Here is an 18,686-nt window from a genome sequence, read left to right on the forward strand (position 1 = left end):
CCTTTCCTCCTTCATGTCTGCACAGCCTTCTCTCTGCAGGAGGTGTGAGGGATGTTCAGGAGCACAGCCCCTTGCAGGCAGCACTTGTACAGTTGCACAGGTGCTGCACAAAACCAAAGGATTGTGCTCGAGTGTTGTCCTGCTACCTAAGCTGCCCAAGAGGACATCATCATCCTTTCCTGAGAGGACTGAAAGACAAAGCTATTGCTGCTCACTCTGTCTCTGCTGATGTCCCTTCCTTGTCTACTCGTGCCCACCCAGACAGGGGCTGTCCTGCTAACTTGTCTTGATGGATTCCCACAAGTGCCCAGCACAGCAGAGCGGGCTGCCAAGCCCAGCTGCTGCCTGCTCAATGTCACCCAGCCAGGGGAGCTGGGCCAGGCAGGAGGAGGGGCCCCAGCCACTCTGAGGAGACAGAAGAGTCTTACAAACTCAGGAGTTTCTAGTTGGCAGCACAATGTTGCCTTTCTTCTGTGGCTCAGGCCCTCTCTGTGCCCTGTTTATCATTCCCTGGGCTGCATGCAGCTATGCAGCTGATTTGCTTCTGTGATGCCAAAGCTGCCCAGGATTAAATTAGGAAAGCTTCTCCTCTCCATCCTGCTCCAGTTACAGGCCAGGAGGTCATGTCTCTGCTGCTGCAGTTCTCTCAGCTTTGCTGCTTGCCTGGATCTTTCTTCCCTGGGCTCTTTGCTCAGCAGGAGCCCCTGGCTGTGTGGTGCCACCCCCAGAGAGTTTGGACATGATAGGGTTTGGGCTAGCAAGGGGTCTGGGTTGTCTATGTCCCTGATCCTCCTCTATGCTCAGTTCTTGTAGCAGGGGCTGATAATCTAACATTTCTCACTAGAAGGAAGCAGAAATGCCAAAATCTTTTACTGCAATGCTAGGGCTGCAGACAGACATTTTTCCAGTGTGCTCAGTGGGGAGGGTTGGGCTGGAGCTCAGGCCAGCCACAGTCCCACAGCCCTGGAGGGGCACAGCTGCATCAGTGCCAAGCAAAGGCCCAGCCCAGGTGTCCCCTCCCTGCCCTTGTAAGGGTTCAGCTCTCCCTTGCTGGGACAGCACTGTCACAGTGCCTGGGGCACTGTGCTCAAAGGGTGCCAGCCTGCCCAGCCTCCCTGGGGAGGAGACTCAGGTGCTGTGTGCTCCAGGGCACACTCACACTGTGCTGTGTGTGCTCCAGGGCACACTCACACTGTGCTGTGTGTGCTCCAGGGCACACTCACACTGTGCTGTGTGTGCTCCAGGGCACACTCACACTGTGCTGTGTGTGCTCCAGGGCACACTCACACTGTGCTCTGTGTGCTCCAGGGCACACTCACACTGTGCTGTGTGTGCTCCAGGGCACACTCACACTGTGCTCTGTGTGCTCCAGGGCACACTCACACTGTACTGTGTGTGCTCTAGGGCGCACTCACACTGTGCTCTGTGTGCTCCAGGGCACACTCACACTGTGCTCTGTGTGCTCCAGGGCGCACTCACACTGTACTGTGTGTGCTCCAGGGCACACTCACACTGTGCTGTGTGTGCTCCAGGGCACACTCACACTGTGCTCTGTGTGCTCCAGGGCACACTCACACTGTGCTCTGTGTGCTCCAGGGCACACTCACACTGTGCTCTGTGTGCTCCAGGGCACGCTCACACTGTGCTGGGTGCTCCAGGGCGCACTCACACTGTGCTCTGTGTGCTCCAGGGCACACTCACACTGTGCTGTGTGTGCTCCAGGGCACACTCACACTGTGCTGGGTGTGCTCCAGGGCACACTCACACTGTGCTCTGTGTGCTCCAGGGCACACTCACACTGTGCTGTGTGTGCTCTAGGGCGCACTCACACTGTGCTCTGTGTGCTCCAGGGCACACTCACACTGTGCTCTGGGTGCTCCAGGGCACACTCACACTGTGCTCTGGGTGCTCCAGGGCACACTCACACTGTGCTGTGTGTGCTCCAGGGCACACTCACACTGTGCTCTGTGTGCTCCAGGGCACACTCACACTGTGCTGTGTGTGCTCCAGGGCACACTCACACTGTGCTCTGTGTGCTCCAGGGCACGCTCACACTGTGCTGGGTGCTCCAGGGCACACTCACACTGTGCTCTGTGTGCTCCAGGGCACACTCACACTGTGCTGTGTGTGCTCCAGGGCACGCTCACACTGTGCTGGGTGCTCCAGGGCACACTCACACTGTGCTGTGTGTGCTCCAGGGCACACTCACACTGTGCTCTGTGTGCTCCAGGGCACACTCACACTGTGCTGTGTGTGCTCCAGGGCACACTCACACTGTGCTCTGTGTGCTCCAGGGCACACTCACACTGTGCTGGGTGCTCCAGGGCACACTCACACTGCTCTGTGTGCTCCAGGGCACACTCACACTGTGCTCTGTGTGCTCCAGGGCACACTCACTGTGCCTGTTCTGTTGCCCTTGGTGTGTAACCTGTGCCTGTTCTGGGCCTGAGCTGGGATCCTGCACTGCTGCTATTTCAGCAGGGTGATAAGCAACAGGGGAAAGGTGTTGGAGAAGCCTCAAGGGCAGTAGAAACCCTCTAAATGGGAAGGTCACATAAAATCAGCTCCTTTGAATACTCAGACTCATGGTTTCTGTTGCTGGTTCTTGCCAAATCAGTCTATACAGAATTTTCAAAGCAGATATTTTTAGGGGGAGAAAGTAAACTTAACTTGTTGCTTGCCAGTTCCTAAATTTCCAGCCCTTTGCAAAACAGAGCCAGGTAGGAATTCAAACATAGGCCAAGCTGGGAAGTCAAATACAGTAACCATGTTTTACAATCATGTTCTAAAAATCATATTTTAGAAAATCCATTGACATTTCTGTGCACATGAATTGGGAATGGTGGTGATGTTGCTCTGTAACTGCAATCTGCAAAAGTCCCAGGCAGGAGATTTTTACAGCATGTTGCATGAGAGGATACTCATATAGCAAACAGAAGAATTTCTCAGCTGCCTGTAATGGGCAGCTGTGAATTGAGTTGGAGGGACAGAGGTGATAGAGTTTCAAAACAGCTGCTATGCTGATGACTCGTAGGGGTCTAAAATTAAAGCCTAGCTCAGTATTCAGTCCCAAAGCAGCACTTTGGGCAGCCAGCACTTATCTGTCAATAGTATTCTTTTTTTCCCTTTAAGAGGAAACAAAAACTAAGCTAAGCTGCCTCTACTCAGGAGAAAATTTGTCAATGTAGAAAATACTTTAAAATTGCATGCAAGAAATATTATTTACCAGTTAATTATTTCTAGTAGCTGTGAGTGCAGGAAAGCAAGGTGATCTCTTTAACTCCTGCCAGAATCTCCTCTCTGGAGGCTTTGTAAAGACTTTGGAGGTAGGAGTGTTGGGCTAGAAATCTCAGGAATTATCTCTATAAGTATTGATGGTGTACCTAGTACAGTGCTGTCTGCCTTATTTTTTATTAGGCTGCCCTCTCCCTAATAGTGCCAAACTGCAGTGAAGTTTTGTGTTGCAATGGGACTGATCCAAGTTTTACTCTGCAAACACTTGAGCAAGTATAGCCAGTCTTTTGGGATATGCCTTTATAAATATCTGGTTTTCCATTTGGGCTGCCCCATGTCAAAGCCAGCCCAGCTTCGTTGCAGTCCTGAGCTTTGAGATCATCCCCATGGTCTGTCTTTGGCAGGAGTGAGCTGCAGTGCCAGCCTGTCCACGGTGTGGGAGTGTTGTGCTACATTTCATAGAGCTCTGAGCCTGCTGCCTGCCCTGTGCAAGCAATTCTCAAAAAAAAAAAAAAAAAAAAAAAGAACCCAAAAAACCAGAATCATTTGTGGGTACCAGCAGACTTCCAAAGGAGTCAGCTTCTGGCAGTGATTCTCTGTGGGAGCCCAGCCTGTTCCTCTCCCTTCATGTTCCACAAGAAGCAGCAGTTGTCATTATTTGATTTGGCTGAGAAAAGCAGTGTAAGACCCTTGGGTGTGAACCTGGATTTGGCCAAGGGGCACGGGACTGCACAGCAATTAAATTCCAATTTGGTGTTTGTCACGCTTGCAGTGATTTATTTGTATCACAAGTTCCTGCAGAGTCCCAGGTTTCTTTTGGCTGCCTCCATCACCCTGAGCCCTCTGCCTGTCTCCACTCTGATTCTGTGCATTGCTCTGAGGAATTCCATCCACTTTGTCTCACTGCTTTTCCTCTTGCCTGGTGGGCAGAATCCAGGCTGATGGATGTCAGCAGAGGAAGGAAGGGGAGGAGATGCTAGTGGGGGGGATCCTGAGCTTGCAGACATCCATCAAGCCTTGGCAATGGGGACACCAGTGAGAAGGGGCTGATGAGAGACCTCTCCAGAGCAGCAGTGGTTGTGAATGTGCTTTGCCTGGCACACAGAAATGGTTTTCACATGCACGACTAAAAATCCACAGCTCTCAAGGAGCATTGCTGCTGTGGAGCTAAATCTGCTTCATAGCCTTGCTTCAAGCCACAGTTTATTTCAAAACACGCCCCCAACCCACCATCCTGGGAAAAATAACTCAGTGAAGAAGTTTCTCTGGCAGAAGTGCACAGAGAGGCTGGACCCTCCTCCACTGTGCTGCTTCAGGCCTGCTAGAGCCTCCCCAGCAAAAACTAAGAATTTGCTGCCATCTGTAGACATTTGGGTGCTGTTCAGGCTGTTTCCCCAGCCTTGCTCCTACAGCCCTTATATAGGCAAGACAGCCACAGCAAAACCTCCCCAGTCCCAAGGCAACCTATTCCTTTCTTCAGTCTTTTGCCATCTAAGGTAGCTTGTACAGTCTCCAGCTTATTTATTCTTCACTGTTGGATGCCAGTGCTGCAAGGAGGGTTTCAGTATCCAGCTCCACTGGTTGCAGGCAGAAAGCTTGGACTTTGCTGGGGAGCAGACAGTGACTCCCTTCTGAATGGCTCTGACAGAAATAAAGTCTGTGTTTTGAGGAGTGTTTTGCTGAAGTCCCACAGTGGCCAGCAAGCTTTTCCCAGCCCAGCTGTGCTCCAGGTCTCAGCTGGACAGTGGCAGCCTCTCCCGATGGGGCTGGCTGCCTGGCAGGGAGCTGTACTCACACTGCACACCCTCCTGTGCTCTCCAGGCTGGAACCCACACTTCCCTCAGTGTTTCTGTGCCTCTGCAGACACACAGAGGCTGTGCTGCTGCTCCCTGCTCTGCTGGGCCTCCATCTCCCTGTGCCCCCCATCTTCCATCAGCTTTACCTCTAGAATATGCTTTGAGAAGCATGTCCCCTCCCTAGGGTGTTCCCTCTTCCTCAGGTCAGGAAAATAGCCCTGAGATGGTGAGGGAGTCCAAAACACCTTCTTGCAGAACATAAGGTGTTACATCATGGGGAGCTGCTGTGTGTTGCACACCATGGCCTCAGAGCACAGCCCTCTGGTGAAACACCTCCTTGATGGAGCAGAGCCCAGCCATGGAACTGAGGTGTCCCAAGCATTAGCACAGTTCCCTGGTGCCATTCAGGTGGGTGTGTGCCAGCCCCACACCTTCAGCAGATGAGCAGCAGTGCTCTGGACCCTGCAGAGCAGTCCATGATAGCAAAGGAATCTTCCTTCACTCTCCCAAGCACTCCAGGGGCCGTGGCCAAGGCTGTCAGAGCAGAGGAGGGACACGGGTTGGATGCAGCAGTTCATGGTGCTCCACTTCTGCCTTCTAGTTCCAGGGCCAGGCCAACCTGCATGTGTTTGAGGACTGGTGTGGCAGCTCCATCGAGCAGCTCAGGAGAAACCTCCACTTCCCTCTCTTCCCTCACGTGAGTAAGACCATGGCATCCACTGTCCTGCACTTCCCAGCTCAGCTTCCAGGTGGATCACCCTTGTTCCCTTCACATCCTGCCTCTGTCCTGCTTTTTGTTAAAATCCACCACCTCCCTCTCAACCACCTCCTCTGTCCTCCTGCTGAGGGAGCAGGAAGCTTTCAGAAGGGCTCTTCTGCTGCACAGGGGAGGGTCATTTCACACCTGCTGGCCTGCCAGGGCTCAGACACAGGCTGAAGGAGCCCTGTATTTGGTGCTCTCCTTCTTAGTGGCTTCCATGCCATGCCCTGTCCCCACCATCTCAGTGCACCCCCTTCTCAGCAGCACCTGCTCCATCTCATTTCTTACTTGGTTGGCTCTTTCACTTTGCCTCCATCCTCCTCTCAGAGAAAACCCTCTGCCCACCTGTCCCAGGGTTTTTGATTCTTCCCTTCTTCCTGTCACATCTAAAATTATTGTTATGAATTTTTTCTTCTTCCATTTCAGACAAGAACTATGCTGAAGAAGTTGGCCGTGTCCCCAAAATGGACCAACTATGGTCTCCGGATATTTGGTTACCTGCATCCTTTCACCGATGGTGAGGGCTCTGAGTGCCTTCACTCGTGTCTCTTGTCACCTTCCCCTCCCTCCCCTCCTGGTGCTGCACCACTGGTGCCCTCACCCTGGCAATTCCAATACCAGGTCCCTTGTGTGGGTGGTGTGTGTGACTGGCCACAGCCTTGGCGTGGCTGGAAGCACGTCTGCCTCTCCCTGGTGAGGAGAAGCACAGGAGAAAGCAGATGGGAAGTGTTGATGAAGGAGAAAGCAGATGGGAAGTGTTGATAAATAACAATGTTGTTGTAAATTCACAGCCCATGGTGTGTATGTGGACACAAACAATCCCTGAGCTTTGCCTCCCTCCCTGGCATGGCCAGGACTGTCCGTGACATCAGTGATGTCCCTTCTGCTTGCCATGAATGCCATCTGACAGCAGTGACATCTGTGTCCCCCAGCTGCATGCCTCTGCCCCGAGCAGCCTGCTGGCACTCAGCCTCTGTCACTGGCCTGCAGCTGCCATCCCCGTGACCCCAGACAAAGGGTGCACCTCAGGCACCTCTGTCTCCCTCTGTGGCTCATTCCTCCACCCAAACACTGCAGCTCACACACAGTTTTGCTCTGGAAGCAAAAGGGATGTCAGGGGAGGCTTTGCATAGACTTCTTAGCTTTCCAGGTTAGATGTCAGGTGAAGCCAGTGCAGGAGGGACACTGAACCAGTGACATCTGTAAAGTTTGTTTTCAGTCACAGCAGAGTTAGCAGAGAGGTTCAAAGGCAGGAAGGTGATAATATCAAAAGGGAAAGGGATGATGGTCTCACCAGGAAAAAGGGTAAAGACAGCATTTTAGAGGAGCAGGATCCGTTCTGTGCACAAGCCCTTACCCCAAAGCCCTACTTACTCCCTCCATCTCTCGACAGGGGAGTTTCAGTTTGCCATTGCTGCAGATGACAATGCTGAGTTCTGGCTGAGTCCAGATGAAAAGCCCTCTGGTCTCCAGCTGCTGGCCAGTGTAGGCAAGGTACAGTGCATGCTGCATGGCTTCTCCCATCCAGGCTTTAATGTTCCTGTGGGAACAGACACCTTCCTGACTTACTGCTTCCTTGGACTACCCAGGTTTCTTTCCCTGCCCAACCACAGACAGCATCAGCACTGATGCCAGATGGGGTATGACATGTGATATCTTAAGCCACTTACCTCTTGGTAGTGCTATTGGGAGTCCCTTGTTCACAATTAGGGGACTTAAATCTGTCCACAGGTGATGGATTTCACAGATGACTTACCAGGAGGAGTTGGAGGGAAGAGGGAGTTAAATTTTCCTTTTTTTTCATTGTCAGTGCAGTAACAAGGGAAGAAACTCATCTTAACTAGAGCCATCTTCTATCTCTTCACAGACGGGGAAGGAGTGGACTGCACCAGGAGAGTTTGGGAAATTTCACAGCCAGAAGTCAAACCTGGTGAGGTGAGTGAGCTAAGTCCCTCAGTCCCAGCCAGCTCTGCACATGACCAGGAAATCACAAGGATAAGGGAAAAGCACTCAGGCTTGCCCTGAGGAGTTTCGCAATACAGAGAAAGGGATTACTCTGGGGTATTGCCAAAGCCTTGCTGATTTACTGCAGGAATGCAACACTGGATTTTTCTTCCCTGCAGCAATCAAACACCAGCACATCCAGGCTCCCCTATATGACCTGTATCCCAAGCTTCCTGCCTTGGAACTGGCCAGGTTTCCTAGCAGGCCACACTGAGAGGGAGTTATTCAGAATTAACTAGGAAGGATCTGGAGTGCTCCAGGTGCATAAGTAAAGCTGCCTATCTCACTGGGAGGATCTAAATTTTCTTGGCAGCACTAACCCCGCCTACCCTGAGAATTAGGTTGTTTCAGGGGTGTGGTTGCTCTGCACTCATTGTCTGCTGACAAGCTAAGAAATGTTCCTTAATGCTCCTGGTGACAGACACCTTGTTCTTGGCAGGTTGTCAGCAGAGGGCAGGTACTACTTTGAGGTGCTGCACAAGCAGGATGACAGAGGAACAGACCACGTGGAAGTAGCAGTGAGTCTGTGAAAGTGGTGGTCCCCTATATGTGACCCCACAGAGCGCAGGAATGACGTTTGTAACCATTTCCCTCCTTTCCCTGGCCTCAGCTCCTCATTGCATGAGATGGAGCTCATCCCTTGCAGAGCCCTTACCTACTTCTGTGTGAGATAGTCCTGGCCATGTGTCAGGACCCCTTCCTCTGCTTATTTGGGATAAATCTGCCTTCTCTGGGGTCTGTTGCAGCTTTTTGGCCTTTCCTGGCTTGGATGTGTCCTGGGGGATCTCTGCTCATTCCCAGTCTTTTGCTGCTGGGTAAATTCAGTCCCAGTACGGGTAGCGTGTTCCTTTTGTTCAGGCTTGGTTAACTCCATAGGTACTTCATTTTAATGTGTTTCTCTGTTCCAGTGGAGACTGAATGATCCAGAAGCAAAGTTCAAAGTCATTGACTCCCAGTATCTCTCCCTTTTTGCTAGTAAGTATCTTCATCACAAGTTTTCCCGAGCACCTCCCCATTCTTCCTAAATGTATCAGCATCCAATGTTTCACCATGAATCATTGTCTAGCCAGGAAAATACCAGGCATACACATCATTGGGAGAAAAAGGTGGAGACACTTCAGGAGAAAGACTTCTGGACAAGAGTGTGATTCATTATTAAACATAGGAGAATCAGAAGTAAGATTGGAGCATTATTTCCAATCTTACTTCTAGGGAAGTCTAGAGCTAGTGAGGAAGGGCAGAGAGGAGAGTCTGCAAAGGTGTTGTAGATGGAGAGTAACACAGGATGGAGATTGCTTGCTCAGAGCCAGGGGGAGCATGAGTCCCAAAACATGGGAGCTGTGGGGGTGTGCTGCCAGCTGGACACAAGCAGGGAGAAGGGGCTGCTCTAGCACTTCAGGAGATTTCACTCTGGGTCCTGAACACAACAGGATATCCTGGCAGTGATGAGGGATGCTTCTTTCTTCTGTCCCAGCCTCAAGTGTCTTTCTGTTGGTGCTGGATTGCTACAAACACATCAGTCCAGTCCCTCCTGTTTTGTAAACCCTTCTTAGCACATCAAGTGATGGTGTTATCAGTTAAGAAGCTCCTTAGTCCTGTTTACCCTTACCCAGCTTTATCATCATCACTTTCCTCTGCCAGCATTCCCCCTTTCCATATGTACTGCTGTTGCCTTCCAACATTTCTGGGCTTTTTTTCATACCAGCCCTTTTGTGCATGGAAGACTCCCTGATGTAATCAAGGCATCTGTTTGCTGTGGATCACAACCTGCTGCTGTATTTTCTGAAACCTCCCATGTGGCTAGGACTAGGCTTTCCATTTGGTCTTCCATTTTCATCCTTTTTCCTTCTGCTCTTTTCTTCTTACTAACTACCTGTAGAATAGAAGACTGACATTCCAGAAGATCCCTTCACTTTTAGGTGCAGTGCTGCAGTCTCATTTTTATCTGTTGCCTTCTGCCCATAGTTTTTTCCCTTGTTCATATTATGTGGCTGTGGCTGTATTACATGACATCCCATTCTTTCTGGGGTCCCATGAAGTTCAGTACCCAAAGTTGCACACCAGTGCCCTTGGCAGGATATTGCTTTTCCTTCATGGATATTTATTCAATTCCCCTCATTTTAGAGTAAGATCCATGGAGACACGAAGTCCTGTGACAGCAGCACTCAAGGAAAAATGTAACCAATACCCAGTCTTGAGTTTGAGCTTCCTGTTGTTGTTTTACTGTGGGGCTTCATTCCCTTTCTGGAGTAACATCCTCTTCAGCCACTGAAGGTCCTTCCTTTGCCCCTCAGGTTTCTCCTCCCATTCATCTCTCTTCATCTCCTTTGAAAAGAAACTTAATACTAATAACACAGAGTTCCTGCCAGCATGGAGCTTGTTCAGTGATGGTGTATCCAAGGCAGGAGGTCATTTTTGCCCACTTCTCATCACTGTGTGTGTTTGCTTTCAGTGAAAGCTGTATTCCCACCCCACAGCTTCTCTGTCTCCAGATTTCTGGGTCAGAGCCTTTCCTTTGCCTGTGCCAGAAACAGCATTAGTGCCAGGGATGCAATGCCATTTAAGAAGGGCTGGCACTGGAGAGAGGTGTTTTTTAGGACAAGGAGCAAGTTAGCCCCTGTCTCCCCCTTGTGTTCTCTCTCTGGTCTCCAGATGAGACGCTTCTGAAGATGGATGAGGTTGGGCACATCCCGCAGACACTGGCCACTGGCAGGAGCTGGGCTGCTGGCAGCGCTGGCAGCAGGGTACACCCAGCTGACATGTTGAAGCCTGACCCCCGGGACACTCTTTATGAAGGTGAGACTGGGAAAGCAGCTGAGGGAGTAACTGCAGCCTGTGCAGGAGCACAGCTGGGAAGGATTGTCCTCCTGCACTGCAGTTATCCAGGCCATGCTTTTTTATTCCTGGTGTAAAAGAGAGGGGCAGCTACATTATCAGTCGGTGTAGGAGACAAAGCACAGACTAAAGCCAGCTCCTCTTTCCTGGTATCCAGCTCAAACCACATCACCAAGCATATTTTTGTGTGAGCGTCTTAAAGGAATGTAAAGAGCTGAGCTGTGCAAGAAGATTTGTTTAATCTATTCCTTAATATTTCACACGGACAAATAGAACCAGGGACAGAGGTAGCTAAGCTGGTGTGTGGTTGCAGCAGGTCTCCTCCTGCAGCCCTTGCCTGTGTGTTCCTTGTCTGCAGTGCCTCTGCTCAGCAAGTCCCGCGTGCACCGGGCCCTGCCGGACTGCCCCTACAAGCCCAGCTACCTGGTGAATGGATTTCCTCTGCAGCGCTACCAGGGGCTCCAGTTTGTAAGTTGGGTTTCTTAACCTGATTCTTGCCCAGGGATACACAAGGAGGAAAAAGAAATCCTGTTAGCCATGGGGCCTGAAGCCCCATGTTAGCCAAAGGCCGCCCTGCCTTTGCAGGAAGTCTCACAATGGTTGAGAGGGTTTCATTCTCCATGGGGGGGACTCTAGTGTGTGTGGATTGCTAAAGCCACAGGCATCTCTTCAGGAGGACTTGGCCACCTCTCTCCCAGTTAGTTCTCACTCTGTTGTAGGACTTAAGCTCACAGTTAGAGAGGTGGGCAGACGCTGAGGGAGTGGGTAAAAGGCACATGCATACATACATGTATCCTAGCATGCTTCCTTCTGTCTTCCATTCTCACAGCCTGCTCCTGGACAAGGGAAAGAGTGAGCAACTCCTGCTAGTTATCCTGCAGCTGGGTCACCTTGTGTCTGATGTCTGGCATTTATGAGGGTTTCACTTTGTCTTTCTCTCTTCTTCACAGGTTCATCTATCCTTTGTTTACCCAAATGATTACAGCCGCCTGAGCCACATGGAGAAAGACAACAAATGCTTCTACCAGGAAAACCCTTATTATTTGGAAAGGTAGCATGCTGTAAATTTGGGGTTACTAGCAGGGTGGGGAGATGTTTGAAGGGTGGAATTGGTGTGGAATTTCATGTTCACTTCTTAATTCTTAAAGATCCCTTAAGTCTTGCAAAACATTAAAGCATTTATAGTTTCTTTTGATAACTTAAGTGAAAATATGTTTAGGTCTCCAGGGGAAACTACCAGTGCTTTTCTTACACTGTTAACCCAGTATCTGAGTCAGAGCATGTTTGTTCTCTTACATCAGGCAGCGTATTCCCAGCAAGCTTGGCCTGCAAGTGGCTGGAGCCTCCTGATAGCTGTCACTGTGAAAGCCAAACTGTGGCCACCACCAGGTCTCTTTCTGGGGAAGAAATGCATGTCACTCATCTTCACTGGTGCCCAGATCCCAGTGGTGGCCCCACAAGGGAGCTGCTACTTGCATGCTCCCTACTGCAACAATCAGACACCTTGTGCAAGGACTCCAAGACATTCAGGAAGACTTTTTTGCAGGATAAAGAAGGTCACTCTCCCAGTAAGATAGCTGATTATGGCCTCCCTGTGCTCAGGATCTTCTGCCTTCTTCCAGGAAAGGGCAAAGTAACATTCATCAAATTTGTGTTTTGCTCTTCTCTCTGCAGATTTGGATTTTACAAGTACATGAAAATGGATCGACCAGAGAAGAGCCTGGACTCTGGAGAAAAGACAGAGCAGCCAGGTAGGGGCCCTAATGTCAGAACCCAGAGGATCCTTTTATCTGTCACTTTGGTGTGTGGTCTTGCAGCACCAGCTGAAGGAAGCTGTTGACTTCCCATGCCAAGGAAGTCTCAGCCTTTCCCTGCCAGATTGCTGTGTCTGGGAGGAGACTTTTGCTGCCACTTTTACTTCCCATAAGGGCAGGTTGGGAGCTCACCAAACAGTGGGGCTGCAGTAGACAACATGACAACTCTCAGGCCCAAAGCTTAGCTGAGGGGCAATTCTAGCAAAACCATGGGCAGGAGTAACACAGGAGAGGTGTGCAGTGTGGCAGCCTGTGGTCACACCTGCCCTGCAGAGCTGTGGCCAGACCCACAGCTGAGGGCAAAGCCAGACAGCTCCACAGCCTTTGGCAGTGGTGGGTGAAGGGTGCTGAAGAGGCTGAGCATGGCTCCAATGTGGGAGAGCATCCCTGTCCCTCTGAGCAGGAGAGACAACACTGAGAGAAGCCAAGAAGGAGCTGCCTCCCTGCCTGGTGGGTGCCTGGGCAGGGAAGGCAGGGCAGGGCAGGGAGGATGCCAGAGGTGTAACTTTGATTCATCCTGCAGGCTCCCAGGAGGGGAACCTGGATGACCTGCAGTACGAGGAGCAGGACGTGGAGAGCACCAGTGCCCCTGAGCACGCTGGCACAGGGAGGGCAGGGCCTGCAGGCAAGGTCCCCAGCAGCGTGCTGGGCAGTGACAACATCCACCAGGACTATTCCCTCCGGGAGCGCCGCCGGCTCCTCTCAGTCACAGGGGACCATGCAGGAGAGGAGATACAGAGGAGGAGGAGGACAAAAAGATCTGGTATCAAATCAGCCATGCTGGCCTCTACCAACCAAAGCCTCAGCCTGACTGGCCTAGAGGGAAACCCAGTAACGAAGAGACCCCGTGTGAAAGCTGGCGTCAAAGACAACTCCAGGAGCCCTCCGCAACATGCCAGGGCCATCCAGGGGAGAGTGTCTGTCAGAAGGACAATCCCTCCTTCTAGGACTGTGTCTCAAAGGCAGCAGTCTCTTGGCGACCCCAGGGACTCAGGGGTCACAATTCCCAGCAGGGTAGGACCTCGAGGAGATCTCAGCACCACAAAGGACAGGCTGCAGGCAGCAGGCACCGTGCCAGCTGGGAAAGGAATGCCATTGTCTGGCAAAGCTGGGAGACAGGCAGTGAGTGCTGCCAGCCCCAGCCAGCAGCCCGGGCTGCCACAGTGGCTGAGCCAGGTGCAGTCCTACATTGCTGAGCAGAAGGCGGCCAACGATGGGGATGTGGGTGAAGGAGAGGCACAGGTGGCATCTCCTTTGAAAGGCAAGTCTGGAGGAGCAGCAGAGGAGGAAGAGGTGGATGGGGAGCCAGCGGAGGAAGATGAGGAGGATTTTGATTACGTACCAGTGTTTGACCAGGCAGTCAACTGGGAGCAGACCTTCAGCATGAACAACCTGGACTTCCATATGCTGCGCACGGACTGGATTGACCTGAAGTGCAACACCTCAGGAAATTTGCTGCTAAGAGAAAGGGAGGCCCTGGAAGTTACACGTGTCTTCCTGAGGAAGCTCAACCAGAGGAGTAAAGGGTAAGGTGCAGTGAGAAAAACAAGGGGCACTGTCCCAGAGCTGGTTTACCGTGCTGCATGGGGAATACCTGTTATGTGAGTAACTGGTGAGAATCAGAGGATGAACTAAATGTGGTAAATAAGATTTCAGGCAAGGAATCTGTGTAAAACACTGGACTTTAGGCACACTTATTTTTCCTGAGAAATGGTACCAGCTTTAGCTGGTACTCTTTTGTTACATAGTCTTGGCATGGTTCTTTTTCTTCTCAAGACTTACCATCCCTTCTGGCAAACAGACACACTTCCTCTAGCCTCCATAAGCTAAACAGTCTAACGCCTGACCCTTCTGTTTGGCTGGCCTTGATTTTTATAATTTACCAGTCTTTTCTGGTTTCAGTTGGTGTTAATCTTCCCATACATAAGTGACCAATGTCCTGGATGTTTTATGGAATGGGTGTTATTAGTTTCTAATCCCTGCTGGAGGTAGGCCTAATGTTACATATTAAGATCACATTTGCTTTTTCAGGGTCACACCAGGCACATCCAGGTGTAACTGACCAGTACACACAAGATTTTCTCAGGATTTTTAACTCACGAGCATCTGGTTTATAGCAGAAATTCTTGTAATGATCTGAAAGGGCATGACCTGGCATTTCATCCAGTTTTGGCCATTCTGAATCTACAGCTCCTGCCAGTATTTATTGTATGATTGCTCAGTCCTACTCCATATTCCTGTTTGATAAGGTGTCATGAGCCAGTTTCAGCAGCCCAAACATGCTCCTTGTGCCAACATCATTGTAGGTGGTGTTGAATACACTCACTATTACCAGCCCTACACAATCATTCAGACACATTTGTTATTTTCTGTGTCACCTTTATTTCATTTCTCTTGCCAAATATTTTTCTCTTGGCCAGAATCCCAGGTCTAATCCCACACGCTTGTGGATTTAGGAGAAACAGGTGCTAAACATTCCCATGGAACTTTGGAAGCGGTGCAGCAAAGCAGGGGGGAGCTGGGGACAGAAAGCTTTGTGCTGGCCCCAAGGAAGGAACCCAGCAGGGCTGGGGGAGGGACAGGGCCAGGATGTGCCCACGGCAGCTGTGTCTCCCGCAGGCGCTTCCAGCTGCAGCGCATCGTGAACGTGGAGAAGCGGCAGGACCGCATGCGCGGCAGCCGCTACCTGCTGGAGCTGGAGCTGCTGGAGCAGGGCCGGCGCCGTGTCCGCCTCTCCGAGTATGTCTTTGCCCAGGGCTGGCAGGGCAGCAGCAGCCACGAGGAGGACGAGAGGAGGATGAGGAACCTGGTGTGGGGCCGCCGGCGGCACCTGATGGCCGCGGCGAACGAGCCAGAGCTGTGCTGGCCCCAGGGATTTTCCTGGAACCACCAGGCTGTGGTTCACTTCGTGGTGCCAGGTAAGGGGATCTGCCTTCCCAGGACATTGAGGGGTGGCACAGTGGCCAGTTCTCATGAGGGAAGTCATGGACAGTGGGTCTGAGCCAGTTTCAACCATCTTACTTGGGTCAATGTCACATTCACATTCTCTCGAAAAATCCCTTCACCCAGGATTTTTTCTCCTGAGAAGCTCAGAAGCCTCAGAGAAAAAGGAAAACAACCTTTATCTCATTTGCTTCTCCTGTGTTGTGCTCACACGTGGAATGTGTTTGGAGATTGTTTATATATCCATGGATAATGATTGTTTCATTGGTTTCTGGTGTGAATTATTTTGCTCTTTGGCCAATCAGTGCCAAGCTGTGTCAGGACTCTGGAAAGAGTCACGAGTTTCCATTATTATCTTTTTAGCATTGTGTAAGTGTCCTTCCTGTATTCTTTAATATAGTATAGTATTCTTTAATATAATATAGTATCATAAAATAATAAATTAGCCTTCTGAGAGCATGGAGTCAGATTCATCATTCCTTCCTGCCACAGAGCACCCCACAAATACAATAGGTCACTTTCAATTTCTGTTCCCTCCAAGTTAAATACCCTCAAAAATAGGATAGGGCCCAAGCAGCCATGGCTTGTAAGCTCAGAGAAAGCCTCTGTCACATGGTGGGGAAGAGCCCACGCTGATTCCTTGGCTCTATAGTCCAGGTTTTCAGCCTGGGCCTATTACATCATCCCTGAAAGGTTGTTGAGGTTTAACAGAAGGCAAGAAGCCCTGCGTGTTGAGAAAAAACACCACCATTTAAATCAGTTTGCTTTGTTTCTCTCCCTGTTGCAATACAACCAGTGAAGAACCAGGCACGCTGGGTGCTGCAGTTCATCTCTGATATGGAAGAGCTGTTCCGAGTCACCAAGGATCCCCACTTCAGTGTCATCATCACCGACTACAGCAGCGATGACATGGATGTAGAGAAAGCTCTGAAAAGGTCTACTTTGCACAGGTAGGACTACTGCTTGGTGACAAAAAGCCACTCACACACATAGGCCTGCAAATAGCACATTTGCCAGTCTCTGTGTGTTGACCAGCCACAGCCTGCTGCAGCTGGAACACCACAGACACCATCCCTCCAGACCCTGCACATACACAAGAATGTGTTTTTGTTATGATGTGCATACACATATGCATGGAACACTGTTAGTAAAGTGTAAGGAAATACCTGGTGTAGTCTTCCAGCTAAATTTATTGAATTTGTCTCTTTTTTCAAGATTGCAAGAGAGAAGAGAAAGCAAGTCTCCCAGTGGTGGGGCAGGGGGAGGACAGAAAAGATTAGAAAGCTCCAAGAAGTGGGACAGAGAGCGTGGAGACCTCTGTTTGCTGGAATGACCCTGCTCTAATCTGAAACAGCTTTGGCTGGTCATTTCTGTTATATGCCAGGGATTTCCAGGTCTAGTCCTAGGGCAGAGCTTAGCTAGAGCTGAGAAGAGTTTTGCTAGGCTCTGTTCAGGGGCAAGACTTTCTGGGCAGACTGGGACAGGGAGCAGTGCACTCCCCCAAAAGGTTTCCTCTGCTTCAGAGGGTGCACAGGGCAAGGGCAGCTCCATGGCCCAATGCTGTGTGGTGCTGCCTGCAGTGCCTCCTGTGCCACTGAAATTCCCTTTCCCCTCTGACCCCCAGCTATCGGTACCTGAAGCTGACAGGGAATTTTGAGCGTTCTGCTGGGCTGCAGGCGGGGATAGACCTCATAACGGTGAGTCTGGGGGCCTTGGGTGGGCAGGGCAGTTCGTGGTATGTGTCTGGTGTTGCCACTGCCTTTGGTACTGAACACCCTGGTTTTTAGGGGAGGGAATAGCCTAGCAGACCAGTTCAAATGTAGTTGTGTTTCCTGTCCTTCCAGAGTAAGGGTCTCTTTATTCTGAGGAGCCTGTGCTCTGTTTGATTCTTGGTCCATCTGCTGGCTCTGCCAGGTCATAGTCATGGTATTTCACACTCATCATTGATCCGCCAGTGGGCATTTTGCCAGCCCTTGGGATCTCAGTTTCTGATGCAGCAATGAGATTTTGACTCCCATATTTCTGTCTTCCTGCCCTTCAATAAATATTTACTGAAAGTCAACCTATGTTTTTTTCCCAACCGGTACGATTGGTTTCAGGACCCGCACAGCATTGTCTTCCTGTGTGACCTCCACATCCACTTCCCAGCTGGAGTCATCGATTCCATCAGGAAGCACTGCGTGGAAGGCAAGATGGCCTTTGCACCCATGGTCATGAGGCTGCACTGTGGGATGTCCCCACAGTGGCCTGATGGTAAGAGGGCTCAGACTTTGGGAAATGGGGAAAGAAGGAAGTGCCTGCCTCCTCTACATTTGTTCCTCTGGCACTGTCAGGGTCTGGAGCTTGAGGTACTTCAGGTCCACAGGGTGAGTGTGTGTTAGGCATAGGATGGGGCTTAACAGCATCACGTACTTGGAATTTGAGATCAAAAAGCTAGCAGAGCCCTTGATCTGATGTTTCTCCTGGTTGTCTCCTAGGGCTCTTTATGGATATAAGAACCTTGGAAAAACCATCCTTTGTTCCTGTCTGTCCATATCTCTCTTTTCTGAGGGGGCACAGCCTGTCCTGAGGAGAGCTGGTAGACCAGGGGTGAAGGAAACCAAGCCAAGTTGGAGGGACAAAAGTAGTACAGCGTAGGATTTCCTTTAGACAGAGGTGGCCATCCTGAGCCATTTAGGCACAGAGACAACCCTGGGAAGCTGGGACAGTCCAGGAATTGTGTTGCCAGACAGGAGATGTGAGAGGCTCTGCTAACAAGTTGACAGGACAGACCACGCTGTCCGTCCACAAGCCTTTCTCGTTCCCAAAGCTGGTTGGCATGGTTGGCTCTGCCTTGGTGCTGAGTTTACTCCCTGGTGTCAACATTGTGCTAAAAGTAGCTTGAGTCTCACTCCAGCAGCTCTGCTGGAGCCATCAGTGGTTCAAAACCCCAACAAAGCTGTGCCTCTTTTGTGCTCTCCTCAGGCTACTGGGAGGTGAATGGGTTTGGTCTCCTGGGCATATACAAGTCTGACCTGGACAAAATTGGAGGCATGAACACAAAAGAGTTTCGGGACCGCTGGGGAGGAGAGGACTGGGAGCTCCTCGACAGGTAGGCATCCTCTGTCATTGTTCAAGTGCTCAGGAGGGGAAGCCCATCAGATCCTGGAGAACCATTGACCTTGGGAGTGGGGTTCTAAGGAGGTTGAGATGATTACTGCCACCATAACCTTGGCCAGAGGGAGAGTCTTTGAGCAAACCTAGTAGTTGAGGAGACACAAAACACTCTATTGCAGCCAGCCACTAGTAAGAGAAGAGCTG

At 50.8% G+C, this 18,686-nt stretch overlaps 1 protein-coding gene across 1 annotated transcript in view; it reads left to right on the forward strand.

Annotated features, from left to right (window-relative positions):
- The window catches only part of B4GALNT3 (beta-1,4-N-acetyl-galactosaminyltransferase 3), a 65,636-nt gene that overhangs the window by 42,545 nt on the left and 4,405 nt on the right, over positions 1–18,686 (forward strand). The window contains exons 4-19 of the mRNA XM_054514924.1: positions 5,632–5,727; positions 6,217–6,307; positions 7,184–7,284; positions 7,658–7,725; positions 8,234–8,312; positions 8,703–8,769; positions 10,447–10,590; positions 10,988–11,097; positions 11,580–11,680; positions 12,304–12,380; positions 12,967–13,969; positions 15,063–15,361; positions 16,183–16,336; positions 17,011–17,083; positions 17,486–17,639; positions 18,351–18,477. Of these exons, the coding sequence (XP_054370899.1) occupies positions 5,632–5,727; positions 6,217–6,307; positions 7,184–7,284; positions 7,658–7,725; positions 8,234–8,312; positions 8,703–8,769; positions 10,447–10,590; positions 10,988–11,097; positions 11,580–11,680; positions 12,304–12,380; positions 12,967–13,969; positions 15,063–15,361; positions 16,183–16,336; positions 17,011–17,083; positions 17,486–17,639; positions 18,351–18,477 (2,744 nt within the window). The remainder of the gene's footprint in view (positions 1–5,631; positions 5,728–6,216; positions 6,308–7,183; positions 7,285–7,657; positions 7,726–8,233; positions 8,313–8,702; positions 8,770–10,446; positions 10,591–10,987; positions 11,098–11,579; positions 11,681–12,303; positions 12,381–12,966; positions 13,970–15,062; positions 15,362–16,182; positions 16,337–17,010; positions 17,084–17,485; positions 17,640–18,350; positions 18,478–18,686) is intronic.

Source organism: Molothrus ater, chromosome 5 (assembly GCF_012460135.2).
Source record: "Molothrus ater isolate BHLD 08-10-18 breed brown headed cowbird chromosome 5, BPBGC_Mater_1.1, whole genome shotgun sequence".
Lineage (NCBI taxonomy): Eukaryota > Metazoa > Chordata > Aves > Passeriformes > Icteridae > Molothrus > Molothrus ater.